The 20310-nt window shown below is 43.9% G+C and overlaps 1 protein-coding gene across 1 annotated transcript in view; it reads right to left on the reverse strand.

The window, feature by feature from the left end:
- The window catches only part of LOC139375126 (gamma-aminobutyric acid receptor subunit beta-1-like), a 53765-nt gene extending 33762 nt beyond the window's left edge, over window positions 1-20003 (reverse strand). Inside the window, exons 1-3 of the mRNA XM_071116610.1 lie at window positions 19423-20003; window positions 19227-19318; window positions 19020-19087 (exon numbers count right to left, since the gene is read on the reverse strand). Coding sequence (XP_070972711.1) covers window positions 19020-19087; window positions 19227-19318; window positions 19423-19502 — 240 coding nt within the window. The 5' untranslated portion in view covers window positions 19503-20003. The remainder of the gene's footprint in view (window positions 1-19019; window positions 19088-19226; window positions 19319-19422) is intronic.
- Between the last annotated feature and the right edge of the window lie 307 nt (window positions 20004-20310).

The raw sequence follows: 20310 nt of genomic DNA on the forward strand, positions 1-20310 counted from the left end.
AATGGCCTGGGAATGCTGTTTGATTTCACATTGGTTTACTAAAATGGCCTGGGAATGCTGTTTGATTTCACATTGGTTTACTAAAATGGCCTGGGAATGCTGTTTGATTTCACATTGGTTTACTAAAATGGCCTGGGAATGCTGTTTGATTTCACATTGGTTTACTAAAAAGGCTTACAAATAAGCAGCAAGACACCCCCAAAGTTTCTTCACACTAACATTTTGTGAATTCATAGGCTATTTCTGCAGACAAGATGGTAAACAGTATGCACTCTGACTGCTTCATAAAAAGGACCAGTGTACTGTACGACAAATAGGCAGCACTGTATGGTACCTTACCAGTACACTGCAGTACAGACTGAGCCAGTGACAGATTAGATTAAACGCTAAATTCACCCATCTGTTCTGGATCAGGTTCACCAAGGGGTTAAAGAAAATGAAGTAACTCGCTTTAAATTCATCTCACAGAGCTCTTAGCGCAAGAATGTCTCCACTCATCTCCTCATCTGCATTATTTCCAGGCCTGAATGGCGAGAGAGCACAAAGAAAGAGAGCAGTTCCACTGCAGCAGTCTGCCTCGTATGGGGGAAATGTCACCTATTACTCTGCATACATATCACTGAGCAACCCAACTTTAATATGGCACATGACAAAAAAATGGAGAAACAGACACTCTGACACCGTCTTTGAGTCATCATCTCAGTTTATAGTGCCACTGACTCCCTACTCCCTCACTATTTTCAGAGAGATGAAATCTTTAAAGAACAAGGACCCAACCAGACACCCCATGACTCTCTCATACTGTAGTTACTGCAGCAATTGTTTTGCATTTCTTTGTAATAGTGACAATTACAACAATACTGAATGAACACTTTTCTTTTACCTTAATATAATACATCAATAAAATCTATGTAGCCTCAAATAAATAATGAAACATGTTCAATTTGGTTTAAATAATGCATAAACAAAGTGTTGGAGAAGAAAGTAAAAGTGCAATATGTGCCATGTAAAAAAGCTAACGTTTAAGTTCCTTGCTCAGAACATGAGAACATATGAAAGCTGGTGGTTCCTTTTAACGTGAGTCTTCAATATTCCCAGGTAAGAAGTTTTAGGTTGTAGTTATTATAGGAATTATAGGACTATTTCTCTCTATACCATTTGTATTTCATATACCTTTGGCTATTGGATGTTCTTATAGGCACTTTAGTATTGCCAGTGTAACAGTATAGCTTCCGTCCCTCTCCTCGCCCCTACCTGGGCTCGACCCAGGAACACATTGACAACAGCCACCCTTGAAGCATCGTTACCCATCGCTCCACAAAAGCAGCGGCCCTTGTAGAGCAAGGGGAACAACTACTCCAAGTCGCAGAGCGAGTGACGTCACCGATTGAAACGCTATTAGCGCACACCCTGCTAACTAGCTTGCCATTTCACATCGGTTACACCAGCCTAATCTCGGAAGTTGATAGGCTTGAAGTCATAAACAGCTCAATGCTTGAAGCATTGCGAAGAGCTGCTGGCAAACGCACGAAAGTGCTGTTTGAATGAATGCTTACGAGCCTGCTGCTGCCTACCATCGCTCAGTCAGACTGCTCTATCAAATATCAAATCATAGACTTAATTATAACATAATAACACACAGAAATACGAGCCTTTGGTCATTGATATGGTCAAATCCGGAAACTATCATTCCAAAAACAAAACGTTTATTCTTTCAGTGAAATACGGAACCGTTCCGTATTTTATCTAACGGGTGGCATCCCTAAGTCTAAATATTGCTGTTACATTGTACAATCTTCAATGTTATGTCATAATTATGTATAATTTTGGCAAATTAATTACGGTCTTTGTTAGGAATAAATGGACTTCACACAGTTCGCAACGAGCCAGGCGGCCCAAACTGCTGCATAAAATAACTGACTGCTTGCACGGAACGCAAGAGAAGTGACACAATTTCACTAATTATAAGAAATTCATGTTAGCAGGAAATATTAACTAAACATGCAGGTTTAAAAAATATATACTTGTGTATTGATTTTAAAGAAAGGCATTGATGTTTATGGTTAGGTTTGGTGCAACGACAGTGCTAAATCATCACCCGTTTGGCGTAGTAGGCTGTGATTCGATGAGAAATTATTATATGCAACGCAGGACACGCTAGATAAACTAGTAATATCAGTAGTTAACTAGTGATTATGTTAAGATTGATTGTTTTTTATAAGATAAGTTTAATGCTAGCTAGCAATTTACCTTGGCTTCTTGCTGTCCTCGCATATCAGGTAGTCAGCCTGCCATGCAGGCTTCTTGTGGAGTGCAATGTAAGGCAGCTGATTAGAGCGTTCGACTAGTAACCGGAAGGTTGCAAAAACGAATCCCCAAGCTGACAAGGTAAAACTCGGTCGTTCTGCCCCTGAACAAGGCAGTTAACCCACCTAGGCCTTAATTGAAAATAAGAATGTGTTCTTAACTGACTTGCCTAGTTAAATAAAGGTGCAAAAAAAATAAAGAAAAAAATAAAGAAAATCGGCCAAATCGGTGTCCAAAAATACCGATTTCCGATTGTTATGAAAACTTGACTTCGGCCCTAATTAATTGGCCATTCCGATTAATCGGTCGACCTCTAGCACCTACACTGTGCGCCTACACTGTCCTCTCTAGGTTTCATCCTAGGTTCCTGTCTTTCTAGGGAGTTTTTCCTAGCCACCGTGCTTCTACATCTGCATTGCTTGCTGTTTTTTTTCTTTTTTTTCTCTTCTGTTTTTTCCTTCTTTTTTTTTAACCCCTTTTGTCTCCCTAATTTTGTGGTATCCAATTGTTAGTAATTACTATCTTGTCTCATTGCTACAACTCCCGTACGGGCTCGGGAGAGACGAAGGTCGAAAGCCATGCGTCTTCCGAAACACAACCCAACCAAGCCACACTACTTCTTAACACAGCACGCATCCGACCCGGAAGCTAGCCACACCAATGTGTTGGAGGAAACACTGTGCACCTGGCGACCTTGGTTAGCGTGCACTGCGCCCGGGCCGCCACAGGAGTCGCTGGTGCGCGATGAGACAAGGATATCTCTACCGGCCAAACCCTCCCTAACCCGGACGACGTTAGGCCAATTGTGCGTCATCCGGTCGCAGCCGGCTGCGACAGAGCCTGGGCGCAAACCCAGGGTCTCTGGTGGCACAGCTAGCGCTGGAAAGCAGTGCCCTAGACCACTGCACCACCCGGGACGCCGCTGCTTGGGGTTTTAGGCTGGGTTTCTGTATAGCACTTTGTGACATCTGCTGGTGTACATAGGGCTTTATAAATACATTTGATTTATTGATTAATTGTGCAGTGCCTTGGTTGTTCTTTTCCAGGGGTAAATAAAATACAACTGTCAATCAAACCCAGGTGGGTGGGCTCCTGCGTCCTCAGTGCTTGGACTCCTGATCATGGCATAGCATACAGTAGCATGGGCAACAGATTTTGAGCTGAGATGAAGTTGTTTGAACAGAGAACCCACCCCTGACACCTTGATCTTTCCCACTGGTGAGATGAAGTGCTATCGGCAGAGCATCACATAAATCCTCATCCTTAGAAGGCGGCGGACACATCAATCTCCCAAACAGATCAATAACTCCTGACCACAAGCCACTATGAGGGCTTCATAAGGTGCTCAATACAGTAGCTGCAGTGGAGATACATACGGTGCAATGACAGGAGGAGTAGTGGGCTTCCTCATACTAACAACTGGGCCTACCATGGGGAATTCTCATTCAGCATAATCACATTTCTTGGCTAACCAGCGCAACATAGCACACATGTCGACAAGAGCGAGGGCGTTACCTATATTTTCATTAACAACCCAATAAAGTGATTATTGCCTGCCTGCCTGTGCTGTTGATTGATTTTGGCACAAGTGTGCTTCCATGGGGCCTGGGAGAGAGTTCTACAGTATATTGAGTGTGGCTGTCACTTCATGAGAGTCATGGCTATACTAACCGTGCACGTGCGGCAGCACTCCTACCGCTCTAACCTTGAGAAACAGAGACGCTACTTTCAAATCTTCCCAAAAATCTGAAAAGAAATGGACTGTGACACAGAGTCAAAGCAATTCCATGGCGGTTGCCATGATAACAAAACAGCTTTTGTGCATCGCTAACACACACAACTTTTACTTGACGTCACTCAAGCTTGTAAAAAGAGAGGTCCTCACACGTCAAACAAACAAACCACTAAAATCTAGGTACAGTCCGCAATATGAGTTATAGTTAAAGGAAGAAAGCCCAAAGAGAAAGGAAAGGGAGTGTGGGTCGGAGAGAGGAGTAGAGAGAGACAAAGATAAAGAGAGCCCAGCACCAATTCATTACAGTATCTTACACCAGCCACAAGGGGAGAATGACCTGCTATTTCGTAAAGTCTTAAAGTCTTAAGTAGAACAAAGAGTGCTCAAATCTCTCTGATGCTACAATCCTGCAGAAATCAGACCATTAAATAATCTGAAAACAAGACATCCATTATATCAAGTCTCAAACACATACTAACTTAATCAAATACTCCTTTAATCTCTAGAAATAATTATTATTGACTGAGCAGAAATCCCGCAGCCTTTATTACCTCTGTAGTACACTTCCCCATTGGGAAGCACTACTTTCATGTAGGCAGTGTGACATCCTGGCGACAAGCAACAATGTAGGTTATCCAATACCTGAACACATGCAGCAGCCCTTTTCCAATGAATGTTTGAGGTCGCTCAGGCAGAAATGTTGCCACAGCCAATCACTCAACTCAGGAAGAAAAAGAATACGAGTCTGACCCTTGTGACCTCACAGCAAACCTCCTACAGCTCATGTCGCATCAGTATCGTCTCGTTACTAGCCGGTTGCCTTTGACAGCACAGCATGTCTGATGACTAAGGCCGGTAAGAGTGAGACAATGACCTGAAATATCCTTGTATAATCCTTTTGGTACTGCCACGTTATGCCGCTAAATCAGCATACAGCCCGGCCTGCCTCAGAAGAATTTCAATGGCACTGCAAGGTTGTATTTTTTGTTGAAGAAGTAAGGGCCAAGTGGAATTACCCTCCTGTGATAAAAATACAAATAAAGCCTTTATACTATGCTTTTACCTGAAATAGTCATGCTTAGGATAGCATTACATCTCTATGATGAATCTCTCTGTAGCAAATGAACAGTACTAGCATTATATGCAAATAATACAGTACCACTGTTAGCATTATCTGAACTCAAAGCTAATAAGTTGTTTGCACTTATCTAGTCTATGTAGCCTAGGCTGAATGCTTTTAAGATGGATGTTCAAGAAATATATGTATTCTATTTTCATTTGTATTCGGTAATTGTGATGCATTTTGGCCCATTTCCTCACATACTAGAGTACACATGCTGAGCCGCATTCTAGGGGTACATAGTAAGCATGGGGATCGACCTTGAATAATAAAATCAACACATTTACTGTCTCATAACGATGTCCCAATAACCCAATTCAACATATATAATATATTGAATGTGTAAACTGCTCCTCCAACCTATGATTAGCTCACAAACTATATAATTGTATCTGTTACATAACTTGGCTGTTAATTGTCTACTAAACAAGCTATAGCCCCTCTTGCCTTCTTAGCTAAATCTGTGAGTCGCTTGCATTTGCGCATCACATTTTCTAAAGAATGTCATTTTTAGTTCAAAATTGTGTCTTCTCCAAAGACTGTTGATTTTCTATTTGAATAAAATCCTCTTTTTAGTCAGCTGTGTCTTGCACTTCTCCCTGTTTGCTCCTCTATATTTTTCCTTTGCTAATCTATCACAAATGTATTTCACTTTGGGTTAGACCAAAGAAGTGCGTTGGCATCCGTCAGGGATAGTCAAGCGGCTTTAGCTGAGGAGCTTTAACAAAAAGCTAATGGGGTGTGAAGTCTGCAGAGAATTTGACAAAAGTGGGAGAAAAAGGAGTTTCATTAAGTGGGACATCCTCTATGAATGAGCGACGTTCATTTTCATAAAAACAACAACAACAACAAAAAACATTTCTTACCCCTTCAAGCATCAACCGCTTAAAAGGTTACACCCGAACAGTACATTATAAAAAGCTGGGACCTGTTTCTTAAAAAAATAAAAAAGCAAGAACAAAGAGTTTGATGATCAGATTCATGAATTCGATTGGACTGCAATGCAGTCGTTGCAGAAGGGAGGGAACCACAGCGCAGGGATAGCACATGAGGACCGCCTTGAAGGGAATGCAGAACCTCAGACACAATTCAAAGCATTGAAACGCCTGAAGAAAGCTGTAGTCTACTGCTCTTGATAAAGACTACAGCTTGAAATGGAAGGTTAACTGTGCTGAGTCTGCCAATATACTTACAGGAATGTAATAAATACAACGTTTTAGTGGGACCAATAACCTTGACTGTCTGGAGTGCAAAGTATGCTGTCATTTAAGTATAGAATAGTAGTAGTATGATGTGCATACCTGATGGTGGAACGTTGGTGCAAAGAACCTACAATATGATAGTCGAGTGACAGTCAGGTATTACTCACAACCTTTATTTAACCAGGTAAGTTAGTAATGACCTGGCAGGGTAGGGGGGTTCTGGTGGGAGAAAGAGAGAGATCCTGCCAGAAGGTAAATATATGTATTTTTTAAAACATGATCACACAGCTCTTAGTTTAACCCAGAAGAGCTGTAATTCGAAGCCACAATTGGAAGTGCTGCCCCTGCATTAGTTTGTAAACTTTGCAACTGGTTCTTGCGAAAATGTAACTGCCACTCAGTTATTTCGTAGTAAGCACCCTCCAAACCAAAAACGAGGGTGTGGTTTTGTGATATGTGATTTAGAAAACATACAGTTGTACAATGTACATTCAGAAACCTTTCTAGATGCAAACATCCAGTGCAGTCCAAATCTCAAGTAGCTTGTCATAAAAAATGCAGTGCTTGCCCCCCAAAAGTATACTGGGTGACAGTAATGTTGCAGGGTGTAAAGTACATGCAATGAAATAGTACTATAGAATATAATCAATTTATATTGTGACCAGTATGACTAATGTTTCGGTGTGGCCTTTCTCAAGGAGAGCCGGTGCCAAATGTCTCCATCAGACAGAGCATAAAACCTCTTCCAGCCTCCCAGTCTCATTCACATTAAAATGCAAAACCGGGGAGAGGCCACAGAGGCACAATCAATGACCCATCCAGGCTGTTAGGCTATCCAATCAGAAGTCCTCTGGACCCGGCTCAGAGAAAACAGCACCTTCCATTTTTGCGAGCAGATTTTGTCAGTAGGAATCCAACCTAATAAACAATTCATAACCTTGGCTCAAGATGACAGCTCATCATTGACTCTGCAAACTCTGTCTACATTTACTTGGCAAATTTCGTATCTCATGTGGAAATGACTTATGTATGAATGCTATGAATGTAAATAATGGAAAAGGCTTTGTTCAAGTGCAAGCCTGTGACTTACACTTTATAATTCAATGAAGCCTTTTAACAATAAAGGCCACTTCATTTGGGAAGCTCACCTGTGTAAAGCTCCTGCATGCACTCTTCTATCGGATGTCACAAATAACTCAATAGTAGGCTACTCAGTAAAGGGATCCATTTCTTTGGATTAATGGGTTTCAGACAATCAAAAAAAATATGTATTTGAAAAAATATACAAATGTGAAATGTATGGAGGCATTGCCATTGATACTCAATGGCCAGTTGAATGAACTGAAACACAGATACTAAGGGTCTATTCAATCAGATCCGCTTTAGCTGACATCCGCATGGCTGATGTTTTGACGGTGTCGGATGTGGAACTGCATTAGAGCTGTCAAATCCACAAGCAGCTCCTGCCATTATACCTAAAGCAGACATTGCCATTGGCCGCACGGAGTTGCATTAAGAGAAATCCCATGCAGGCTTGTTTACAAGTTCACACACTGGAATGTGAGACATAATCTAGAGCACAATTAGGCTGATAGAAATACTCATTATTTTGTTGAATAGTTGAACAATTTTCAATTTGAGCGTCATTATTATTATTATTCTATATATATTGTTTGTAATTTTGCCCCCTTTTTCTCCCCAATTTCGTGACATCCAATTGCGATCCAATTACAATCTTGTCTCATCGCTGCAACTCCCCGACGGGCTCGGAGAGGCGAAGATCGAGTCATGCGTCCTCTGAAACATGACCCACCTAGCCGTGCTTCTTAACACCTGCTCGCTTAACCCGGAAGCCAGCCGCACCAATGTATCGGAGGAAAAACACTGTTCATCTGACAACCTGAAGTTAGCTTGCAAGAGCCAGGCCCACCACATTTAACGCGAGTGGGAAGGGTGTGGCTTCGTGACAATGATCAAGAGCAGCTGCTCACCGATTTGACAGCTCCAATGCAGTTACACATCTAACATTGGCAAAACAACAGCTATGTGGGTGTCGGATACCGCTGGTTAATGCATAATCTGATTGAATCTAAACCTAAATTATAATAATTTTCTGCAAATAGTCTGTTCTTCATAAATGATCAATTGTGTTGAAACGAGATATAATGATCTATTATAGATTTATTAATATGTTATTATAGCTATTACTTTGGTATTATCATTATTGAACTGAAAAGGTTCACCAATCAAAAACAAAATGGGTATTTGAGAGGCAATTTTGAATATCATTAGTGTGTTTGAAAGAACTATAGAGTTGAGAATCTTCAGGACCTTACCAATGATGAACATTGGACAAATGTTTAACCTTTTCACATGAGTTACTGTAATGCTATTGCCTAACCAGATTTTCCTACAGGCATGATTTGCAGACTGTTTGTGTATACTGAAGGTTATGACTCAGTCCTGCTGGTAGAATACTGCTAGCCAGTGTCATGTCCACAGTGCCAAGTCTGACCAGGAGGAAGCTTTGCTGATCAGCCACAGTGACTGACTGACTGACTAGCTGGCAGTGCATGGCAATCCCACCCTGTTACTATCACAAAACACCACATGATCTCCAGTGTGTATAGCATACAACAGTATATGCATGTAGTGTATGTAACAAGCGCCAGCAACACACACATACGTCATATTCAGAGCTACAGTAAACCCATACCGTGACAAGATTTGCAGTATATAATTTAACCTGTGATAAAAAAAACATAATGGGCTTTCGGAAAGTATTCAGACCTCTTGATTCTTTCCACATTTTGTTACGTTACAGTCTTATTCTAAAATGGATTAAATAATTTTTTATCCTCATCAATCTACACACAATACCCCATAATGACAAAAAAAATACTGTTTTTTAAAAATGTTTGCTAATTTATAAAAATACAAAATTAAGTATCACATTTACATAAGTTTTGAGACCCTGTAGTCAGTACTATGTTGAAGCACCATTGGCAGCGATTACAGCCTGAGTCTTCCTGGGTATGACGCTTCAAGCTTGGCACACCTGTATTTGGGGAGTTTCTCCCATTCTTCTCTGCAGATCCTCTCAAGCTCTGTCAGGTTGGATGGGGAGATTCACTGCACAGCTATTTTCAGGTCTCTCCAGAGATGTTCAAACGGGTTCAAGTCCCGGCTCTGACTGGGTCACCTCCCTGACCAAGGCCCTTCTCCCCTGAATGCTCAATTTGCTCTAGGAAGGGTCTTGGTGGTTCCAAACATCTTCCATTTAAGAATGATGGAGGCCACTGTGTTATTGGGGACCTTCAATGCTGCAGAAATGTTTTAGTACCCTTCCCCAGATCTGTGCCTTAACACAATCCTGTCTCTGAACTCTACGGACAATTCCTTCGACCTCAGTTTTTGCTCTGACATGCACTACTAACTGTGGGACCTTATATAGACTAGAGGTCGACCGATTAAGATTTTTCAATGCCGATACCGATACCGATTATTGGAGGGCCAAAAACGCCGATGCCGATTAATCGCCGATTTTTTTATCATTTATTTGTAATAATGACAATTACAACAATACTGAATGAACATTTTTCTTTACCTTAATATAATACATCAATAAAATCCATTTAGCCTCAAATAAATAATGAAACATGTTCAATTTGGTTTAAATAATGCAAAAACAAAGTGTTGGAGAAGAAAGTAAAAGTGCAATATGTGCCATGTAAAAAAGCTAACGTTTAAGTTCCTTGCTCAGAACATGAGAACATATGAAAGCTGGTGGTTCCTTTTAACATGAGTCTTCAATATTCCCAGGTAAGAAGTTTTAGGTTGTAGTTATTATAGGAATTATAGGATTATTTCTCTCTATACCATTTGTATTTCATATACCTTTGACTATTGGATGTTCTTTTAGGCACTTTAGTATTGCCAGTGTAACAGTATAGTTTCCGTCCCTCTCCTCGCCCATACCTGGGCTCGAACCAGGAACACATCGACAACAGCCACCCTCGAAGCATCGTTACCCATCGCGTCACAAAAGCTGCGGCCCTTGCAGAGCAAGGGGAACAACTAATCCAAATCTCAGAGCGAGTGACGTCACCGATTGAAACGCTATTAGCGCACACCCCGCTAACTAGCTAGCCATTTCACATCGGTTACACCAGCCTAATCTCGGAAGTTGATAGGCTTGAAGTCATAAACAGCTCAATGCTTGAAGCATTGCGAAGAGCTGCTGGCAAACGCACGAAAGTGCTGTTTGAATGAACGCTTACGAGCCTGCTGCTGCCTACCATCGCTCAGTCAGACTGCTCTATCAAATATCAAATCATAGACTTAATTATAACATAATAACACACAGAAATACGAGCCTTTGGTCATTGATATAGTCGAATCCGGAAACTATCATTTCGAAAACAAAACGTTTATTCTTTCAATGAAATACAGAACCGTTCCGTATTTTATCTAACGGGTGGCATCCCTATGTCTAAATATTGCTGTTACATTGTACAACCTTCAATGTTATGTCATAATTATGTACAATTCTGGCAAATTAATTACGGTCTTTGTTAGGAATAAATGGACTTCACACAGTTCGCAACGAACCAGGCGGCCCAAACTGCTGCATAAAATAACTGACTGCTTGCACGGAACGCAAGAGAAGTGACACAATTTCCCTAATTATAAGAAATTCATGTTATCAGGCAATATTAACTAAACATGCAGGTTTAAAAATATATACTTGTATATTGGTTTTAAAGAAAGGCATTAATGTTTATGGTTAGGTTTGGTGCAACGACAGTGCTAAATCATCACCCATTTGGCGTAGTAGGCTGTGATTCAATGAGAAATTAACAGGCACCGCATTGATTATATGCAACGCAGGACACGCTAGATAAACTAGTAGTATCAACCATGTGTAGTTAACTATTGATTATGTTAAGATTGATTGTTTTTTATAAGATACGTTTAATGCTAGCTAGCAACTTACCTTGGCTTCTTGTTGCCCTCGCGAATTCAGGTAGTCAGCCTGCCATGCAGGCTCCTCGTGGAGTGCAATGTAAGGCAGCTGATTAGAGCGTTGGACTAGTAAACCGGAAGGTTGCAAAAACGAATTCCCAAGCTGACAAGGTAAAAATCTGTCGTTCTTCCCCTGAACAAGGCAGTTAACCCACCTAGGCCTTAATTGAAAATAAGAATGTGTTCTTAACTGACTTGCCTAGTTAAATAAAGGTGTAAAAAAATTAATTATTATTATTTTTTTTTTTTTTTTAAATCGGCCAAATCGGTGTCCAAAAATACAGATTTCCGATTGTTATGAAAACTTGAAATCGGCCCTAATTAATCGGCCTTTCTGATTAAATCGGTCGACCTCTAATATAGACAGGTGTGTGCCTTTCCAGATCATGTCCAATCGATTGAATTTACCACAAGTAGACTCCAATCAAGTTGTAGAAACATCTCAAGGATGATTCACCTGAGCTCAATTTCAAGTATCATAGCAAAGGGACTGAATACTTAAATAAGGTATTTCATTTATTTAAAAAAAAAATGTGGCAAAAAAACTTAAAAACCTGTTTTCACTTTGTCATTATGGGGTATTGTGTATAGATTGAGGCGCAAAACATTTAATTGAATCAATTTTAGAATAAGGCTGAAACTGTGGAAAAAGTCAAGGGGTCTGAATACTTTCCAAATGCACTGTATATATGCATGCATGTAACCAGTGGCGACCCGTCACTCAGGACAGTTGCAGAGACCCACCTGTTTTGAGCCGCACATTTTTTGCACAAAAAAAAGATGATTATTATAATTATTACAATTTAAAATATTTATATTTTGGGGGAGGGGGGTTGCCTGTTTTGCTTGATATTTTGGCATTAATACATGTCACATATCAGCTTGCAAACAATGTAAAAAATAAAAATATATAATTGAGTTAATAAAGCCTCCATACAAACATGGTCTCTTTTTTGCTTTCTTGAGTAAGGCAGCTCCAAAATGCAGGTGTTTCAGCCTAGATCAGTGTTTTCTGTTTATGGTGGGGCAGCTAGCGGAAAATACGGCGCATAGGGGTTGGTAATGTTCTCTAGTTACACCGTGATTGGCTCAGTGTCCTGTCACTCATGGGGAGAGCTGGAAAATTCAAGCCCCTTGGATGCTGCCATAGAATTACATTAGAAGTGCCAATCCAAAAAGGCTCAAGGTCATTGGCCACAGATAAAACTACGTCAAATCACTTCATACCTACAGTAGCGTTGATTGGACTGATCATGTCAATATCATACTATCTTAGCTAGCAGTCATCACCATGAATCAAGTCGACAATCTACTGGCACATCCTTTTTGATACTTGTCATTGAAGAGTAATAATGAAGAGAAATTATAGATAAAACGTATCGGTGCTCATCGGCCATTACCATTACACAACAAGTTGGAAATCGCAAATTCAACAATGAGTGGTTTGGAAGGGATCAGTGGCTAACTGCAAGCATTGCAAAGCAATCACTAGCCTGCTATTCAGTGGAGTGGGATTGTGGTCCTAATTCTCTGTTTAAGGTTCTCTTTTCCAAGCTTAAAATGATAAACATTCAACATTGGCCATGCTGTCAATCCAGCATGATTTCTGCCGCGCTCAAAACAACTTTTGACTCAGAACTGGAAAATCTTATGTTTATGACAACTGGGAAAAACGAGCTCCAACTGGGAAAATACGTTTTGAACTGTCATCCAACTTGGAATTGTAAATCGGGAACTCTAGCCTCTTTCTAGAGCTACGACCTGAAGATCACTGACATCATCATGATTCAACCTTGTTTTTTTCCGAGTTCCCAGTTGTCTTGAAAGCACCATAACTCTAGAGAATGCCAGACTTTAATGACAAAGTTTGATGACAAAATTTGCCCATGAAGGACCGCCGCGCCATCTTCCTGTTCAAGTGAGCACAGCACAACAAGGTGAGTGTCACGCCCTGACCATAGAGAGCCTTTTTATTCTCTATTTTGGTTAGGTCGGGGTGTGACTAGGGTGGGTAATCTAGGTTGTTTTATTTCTATGTTGGCCTGGTATGGTTCCCAATCAGAGGCAGCTGTATAGCGTTGTCTCTGATTGGTTATCATATTTAGGCAGCCATTTCCCCACTGGGTATTTGTGGGATCTTGTTTATGTGTAGTTGCCTGTGAGCACTCCCTAGCTTCACGTGTGGTTTGCTCTTTATATATATATGTTTTGCATTGCACAAATAAAAAGATGTGGAACCCATATCAAGCTGCGCCTTCGTCCGAATGTTATTACGACGATCGTGATAGAAGATCCCACCCACCAGGTGTCACGCCCTGACCTGAGATATCTGTTTTCTTTATATATTGGTTAGGTCAGGGTGTGACTAGGGTGGATACGCTAGTTTTTGTATTGTCTAGGGGTTTTGTATTGTCTAGGGTTTTGTAGGTCTAGGTATTTGTATGTTTATGGTGGCCTGATATGGTTCCCAATCAGAGGCAGCTGTTTATCGTTGTCTCTGATTGGTGATCATATTTAGGTAGCCATTTCCCTTTGGTGTTTGTTGGGTTCATGTCTATGTGTAGTTGCCTGTCAGCACTCATTTGTATAGCTTCAAGTGTTGTTTTGTTATTTTGGTTAGTTTGTTCAGTGTTCATTCTTATGAATAAAGAATGTACGCATACCACGCTGCGCCTTGGTCCGATTCATACAACGAACGTGACAGAAGAACCCACCATAAAAGGACCAAGCAGCATGTTCAGGAGGAGAAGACATCATGGACATGGGACTAGATTTTGGACGGTAAAGGATCCTTGACGTGGGAGGAAATATTGTCAGGAAAGGATCACCTACCATGGGAGCAGGGGGAGATAGAGCAAGAGGAACGGCGACGATACGAGGGGACACGATTAGCACGGAAGCCCGAGAGGCAGCCTCAATTTAAAAAATTGGGGGGCACACGAGGAGATTGGCTGAGTCAGGTTGGAGACCTGAGCCAACTCCTTGTGCTTACTGTGGGGAGCGTGTGACTGGTCAGACACCGTGCACATCAGTGTACCACCAGTGCCGGCACCACGAATCAGGTCTCCAGTGCGTCTCCACAGTCCAGAGCTTCCGGCGACAGTTCCCAGTTCAGAGCTTCTGGCGACAGTTCCCAGTCCAGAGCTTCCGGCGACAGTTCCCAGTCCAGAGCTTCCGGCGACAGTTTCCAGTCCGGAACCTCCAACGACGGGCCACAGTCCGGAACCTCCAACAACGGTCCACAGTTCGGAGCCTCCAGCAACGATCCACAGTCCGGAGCCTCCAGCAACGATCCCCAGTCCGGAGCCTCCAGCAACGATCCCCAGTCCGGAGCCTCCAGCGACGATCCCCAGTGACAGTCCCCAGTCCGGGGTCTCCAGCGACAGTTCCCAATCCGGGGCCCCCGGCGATGATCCGCAGTCCAGAGCCTCCGCCGATGATCCACGGTCCGGTTCAGCGTATAGGGGGGGCACCCACACCCTCCCCTATAGGTTCAGTTTTGCGGCCGGGAGTCTGCACCTTTGGGGGGGGGGGGGGGGGGGGGTACTGTCACGCCCTGACCTGAGATATCTCTGTTTTCTTTATATTTTGGTTAGGTCAGGGTGTGACTAGGGTGGATACGCTAGTTTTTGTATTGTCTAGGGGTTTTGTATTGTCTAGGGGTTTTGTATTGTCTAGAGTTTTTGTATGTCTAGGTTTATGGTGGCCTGATATGGTTCCCAATCAGAGGCAGCTGTTTATCGTTGTCTCTGATTGGTGATCATATTTAGGTAGCCATTTCCCTTTTGTGTTTGTTGGGTTCTTGGCTATGTGTAGTTGCTTGTCAGCACTCATTTGTATAGCTTCACGTGTCGTTTTGTTATTTTGGTTAGTTTGTTCAGTGTTCATTCTTATAAATAAAGAATGTACGCATACCATGCTGCGCCTTGGTCTGATTCATATGACAAATGTGACACCAGGACCAAGCAGTGTGCCTAGGAGGAGAAGGTATCCTCGACTTGGGAGGAGATCTTGGATGGGAAGGGATCCTGGACTTGAGAGGAAATCCTGGCAGGACAGGATCACCTTCCTTGGCAGCAGACGCAAGGAGAGAAGGGAGGACGGCGCCGACGCCGGGGTTCGAGGCCACAACAGAAGCCCAAAGGACAGCTCCCCCCAAAAAATTGCGGGTGGGCACGCGGGGTGGTCGGCGGGGCCGAGGAGAGAGCCAGAGACCACCTGGGAGGAGATAGAGAGGTGGTAGGTCGACGCAAGGAGAGTACCAGAGCCCGCCTGGGATTCGTTGGAACAGTGTGAGGAGGGATACCGGAGAATGGAGTTGGCTAGGAATATGGCGTTTGGAGGAACGTGTCCCCAGTCCGGTGCTACCTGTGCCGGCTCCACGCACTAGGATTCCAGTGCGTCTCGCTAATCCGGTACATCCTGTGTCTCCTCCTCGCACTTGCCCTGAAGTATGTGTCACCAGTCCGGTACCACCTGTGCCGGCTCCATGCACTAGGCCTCCAGTGCGCCTCCACAGTCCGGTACGTCCTGTGCCTGCTCCTCGCACTTGCCCTGAAGAGTGTGTCACCAGTCCGCTACCACCTGTGCCGGCTCCACGCACTAGGCCTCCAGTGCGCCAGTCCGGTACGTCCTGTGCCTGCTCCTCGCACGCACCCTGAAGTTCGTGTCACCAGTCCAGAGCTTCCGGCGACGGTCCCCATTCCAGAGCTTCCGGCGACGGTTCACGGTCCGGAACCTCCCGCGACACAACGGTCCACGGTCCGGAACCTCCCGCGACGGGCCACGGTCCGGGAACCTCCCGCGACGGTCCTCGGTCCGGGAACCTCCCGCGACGGTCCTCGGTCCGGGAACCTCCCGCGACGGTCCTCGGTCCGGGAACCTCCCGCGACGGTCCTCGGTCCGGGAACCTCCCGCGACGGTCCTCGGTCCGGGAACCTCCCGCGACGGTCCACGGGCCGGGAACCTCCAGCGACGGTCCACGGGCCGGGAACCTCCCGCGACGGTCCACGGGCCGGGAACCTCCCGCGACGGTCCACGGGCCGGGAACCTCCCGCGAGGGTCAACGGTCCGGAGCTTCCAGGCAAGGCGTCCAGTCCCGCTCCATGGCAGGAGCCCTCCTCTGCGCCGGTGCCCAGTCCAGGCACGGCGTCCACTCCAGCTCCAAGGCCGGAGCCTTCCTCTGCGCCGATGCCTAGTCCAGGCACGGTGTCCAGTCCAGCTCCATGGCCAGAGCCTCCCTCTGCGCCAGTACCCAGTCCGGGTACGGTGTCCAGTCCAGCTCCATGGCCAGAGCCTTCCTCTGCGCCGGTGCCCAGTCCAGGCACGGCGTCCAGTCCAGCTCCAAGGCCAGAGTCTTCCTCTGCATCGGGGTCCAGTCCGGCACAACGTCCAGTCCCGCTCCATGGAAGGAGCCTTCCTCTGGGCCAATGCCCAGTCCAGGCACGGCGTCCAGACCCGCTCCAAGGCCGGAGCCTTCCTCTACGCCGGTGCCCGATCCAGGCACGGCGTCCAGTCCTGCTCCATGACAGGAGCCTTCCTCTGCGCCAATGTCCAGTCCAGGCACGGCGTCCAGTCCCACTCCAAGGCCAGAGCCTTCCTCTGCGCCGGTGCCCAGTCCGGGTGCGGCGTTCAATCCAGCTCCACGGCGGAGGTCCTCCTCTGCGCCTTGGCCCAGTCCGGGCACAGCATTCTACCGGGCTCCATGGCCAGACCTGTGGTCTGGGCGGAGGCAAAGTTACGGATGACCTCTTATCCGCTTGTCGTCCCCTTATGCCATAGTTTGTATACTCAATTGTCAGTAGAAACCACATTTGTTTAAGCAAGTCAGCTATGTTTTTTTAAGTCAGTAAATGAGGCTAAATTAACTGTTTTGCTGCCAGACAAGGCTCCGCTGATAGCCAGGTGTAGCAGTGGTAATGTGTTGGGACTGCTGTTGAGATTCTGCTGTTGGGACAGCTTTGTGTCGTTCCTAAGAGTTTGTGGGCACCATTGTGCAAAGCTGTCATCAAGGCAAAGGGTGGCTACTTACAAGAATCTAAAATAGAAAATATATATTGATTTGTTTAACACTCTTTTGGTTACTACATGATTCCATGTGTTATTTCATAGTTTTGATGTCTTCACTATTATTCTACAATGTAGAAAATAGTAAAAATAAACCCTGGAATGAGCAGGTGTGTCCAAACTTTTGGCTGGTACTGTATATAGACTGCGTGTACAAAACATTAAGGACACCTGCTCTTTCCATGACATAGACTGACCAGGTGAATCTAGGTGAAAGCTATGATCCCTTATTGATGTCACTTGTTAAATCCACTTCAATTAGTGTAGATGAAGGGGAGGAGACAGGTTAAAGCAGGACTTTTAAGCCTTGAGACAATCGAGACATGGATTGTGTAACTGTGTCCTTCAGAAGGTGAATTGGCAGTAGGTGCCGTGGGGCAGCATACACAAAGTTTTCAATACTCCTTATTCTTGTAACATTCCTTTTGTTGTAAATATATATTTTTTTATCTGCTTACACAAGTTGGTTTTGTGAGCATGCCTGCTCATTTGTACATTTATAAGAAAGCACTAAGCCAGACACCTTCCAACATTTTCTTAGAACATCACTCTATATCCAGTTGTCATGCAATTTTCCGGCGGTTTTAAGACACTCGGAGCCATTTTAAGAATATTCCCATGACATTCCCAGAAATTGTTGTAGACATATCTTTGCAGACCACATTTCGACCATCAAAATGGGAATGCAAAAGCTCCCAGAGCAATATTATTGTAAAGACGGTAGTTTTAGGTAATATCATGAAAACCTTGAACTTTATCCGACATTCCATAAACACCGCTGAGCAGAAACAAGTATTTTCTTCCTTTCCATGCAAGCATACACACACACACTTTAAACTCATGCCTGCTGTTACTATTTTTTTTTACATATGTAAGACAAGTTGAACCAAGCATGAATTCATTTGTATCCATCACTGGCACCCTGACAATGCTGCTGCATTCATATGCACACACTAAGTGCCCAAATTCAGCATCACAATTTGTCTCTACTGGGCCTCCTTGTTGAGTCACTGACAACGTTATGTAATTACTGCATTGAGGCCAAACCAGCAAACATGCACAATATATCAGTCTCCTCCTAGTCACTTTATCCTCTGTCAGAGTGTGTACTGTATAGAAGACAGCTCACAGTTATGTAGGTATACACGTGTGTAGAATAGCTAAATTGGAAAAATCGATGTGCAGCACCAATGCTTGCTCTCTTTATATATTTATCGGTAATTATCTGTCTTTACTGGTTCTGACACCACAGGGAAGTTAATGCATATGGATGGATTTGACACATTGCGGTAGCTCTCCTTGCTGCTGAAATGCAGTGAACCATTTTGGTCAACGTGAAAACGTTAGGCCTATACTAGTGGCCAAACAAGGGCAAATACAAAATTACAAGGATTTCTCATTACATCTCGAAGACAGTGGCATGGAAGACGCACATCTGCAGACATTAGAAAATGACCCAAGCGGTTATCATGTGTTCTGCGTTATCATATTACTAGGCCTATCTAACATGTGTTGCACGAGGCACATATCTCCCTTACAAAAAAGCATTAGGTAGGCTACTTACCATGTTGACTTCAGAAACCATGTCGATACTTGCGATATCTATGCTCATTCCAACGTCCACAGGGGCACCTTTAAATCGCAAGTAGAACACAGGTATCAGTGGCATTTTAATCAGACAGCTCGCCGACACGACAAATTAATCTAAATGCGACTTGTTATTAGTCATTAGCCAGCATTGGGTAGACTTCACCCGAAAAAAGGAGTTTACCTCCAAAATCAGGCCTCAGACGAATGTCATACCCCTTAAGCAGTTTGTCCACGGTCGCTTTCACAAATGACATGTTGCTAGGCTCGTTGGCGCTAAAGGGAAAATATGGTATTGATTCAGAATCTTAATCAAAAAATGCAGAGTAAGGGACTGGCAAGACAGGCAGAAACAAGACATCACACCCGTGGGATCTCACCTTTGAGCGCCGCAGACCATGGCGACCATTAGGAAAAGACAAAAAATCTCCCAGCGTCCGCGGTCCAAAGCCGTCCACATCACTAACTTTGATCAGAGAGATAGATGACTTTGAGCGAAGATTTCAGAAATGCAACTTTGTCACAGGCTGCCCAATTATTCCAAGACAACGCATGCGCGTCGGTTTACCAACATTCAAATTGTATTTGCACAAAAACACGCTATTTCGTTAAAAATTCGGCGACTTCGATAGAAAAACGGTATTCGCGTTTCACCTGAGCTGTCGATGCTGGCACAAGAAGGGGTCGCCGGGATGCATGCAGTAGCTGAACCGTATCAATATGCTAGGCAGATCCCATCACCTCCGGCTAATTCGAGCATTTCAGCAGACACAGCAGTGTCCGGAGCAGATTTGCATCAAGCAGGTATCCCTGTGTTGGTCGGTTGAAGATCTTAAAATAATAAGCATTGAACGCGGCTCTCCATTCACCTTTAGTCAGCCCTATGTGGGGCATCGTGCAAAACAAGCACGTCTGAGGAGCTGCGCAATTTCTGAGGTGTACCTGTACGCCCGAGCTCACTCGTAGCGCATTCCATTCGCCACTCGTCACGGGCTAGAGCCCAAGTTATTTTTATTTTTTTAAACCCAGAAAACGCATTACAAATCGCAACGCACCAATAATTATTTAATGAGAGAAGGATGAGCTATTGGAGCTGCAATGGCCCTTGCAGCTGCATGACGTGCTACAGGACTATGCTACAGAATGTATAAGAAGAAATGTTCTGCTATTTCTAGTGATGATATTGACAGACTTCTGACTAATTTGCCAAATGAAACGAATTTTCATTTTACTAGTCACCTTGTGCTAGACCACATTATTATTTCAAG

This window comes from Oncorhynchus clarkii, chromosome 19 (genome assembly GCF_045791955.1).
Source record: "Oncorhynchus clarkii lewisi isolate Uvic-CL-2024 chromosome 19, UVic_Ocla_1.0, whole genome shotgun sequence".
NCBI lineage: Eukaryota > Metazoa > Chordata > Actinopteri > Salmoniformes > Salmonidae > Oncorhynchus > Oncorhynchus clarkii.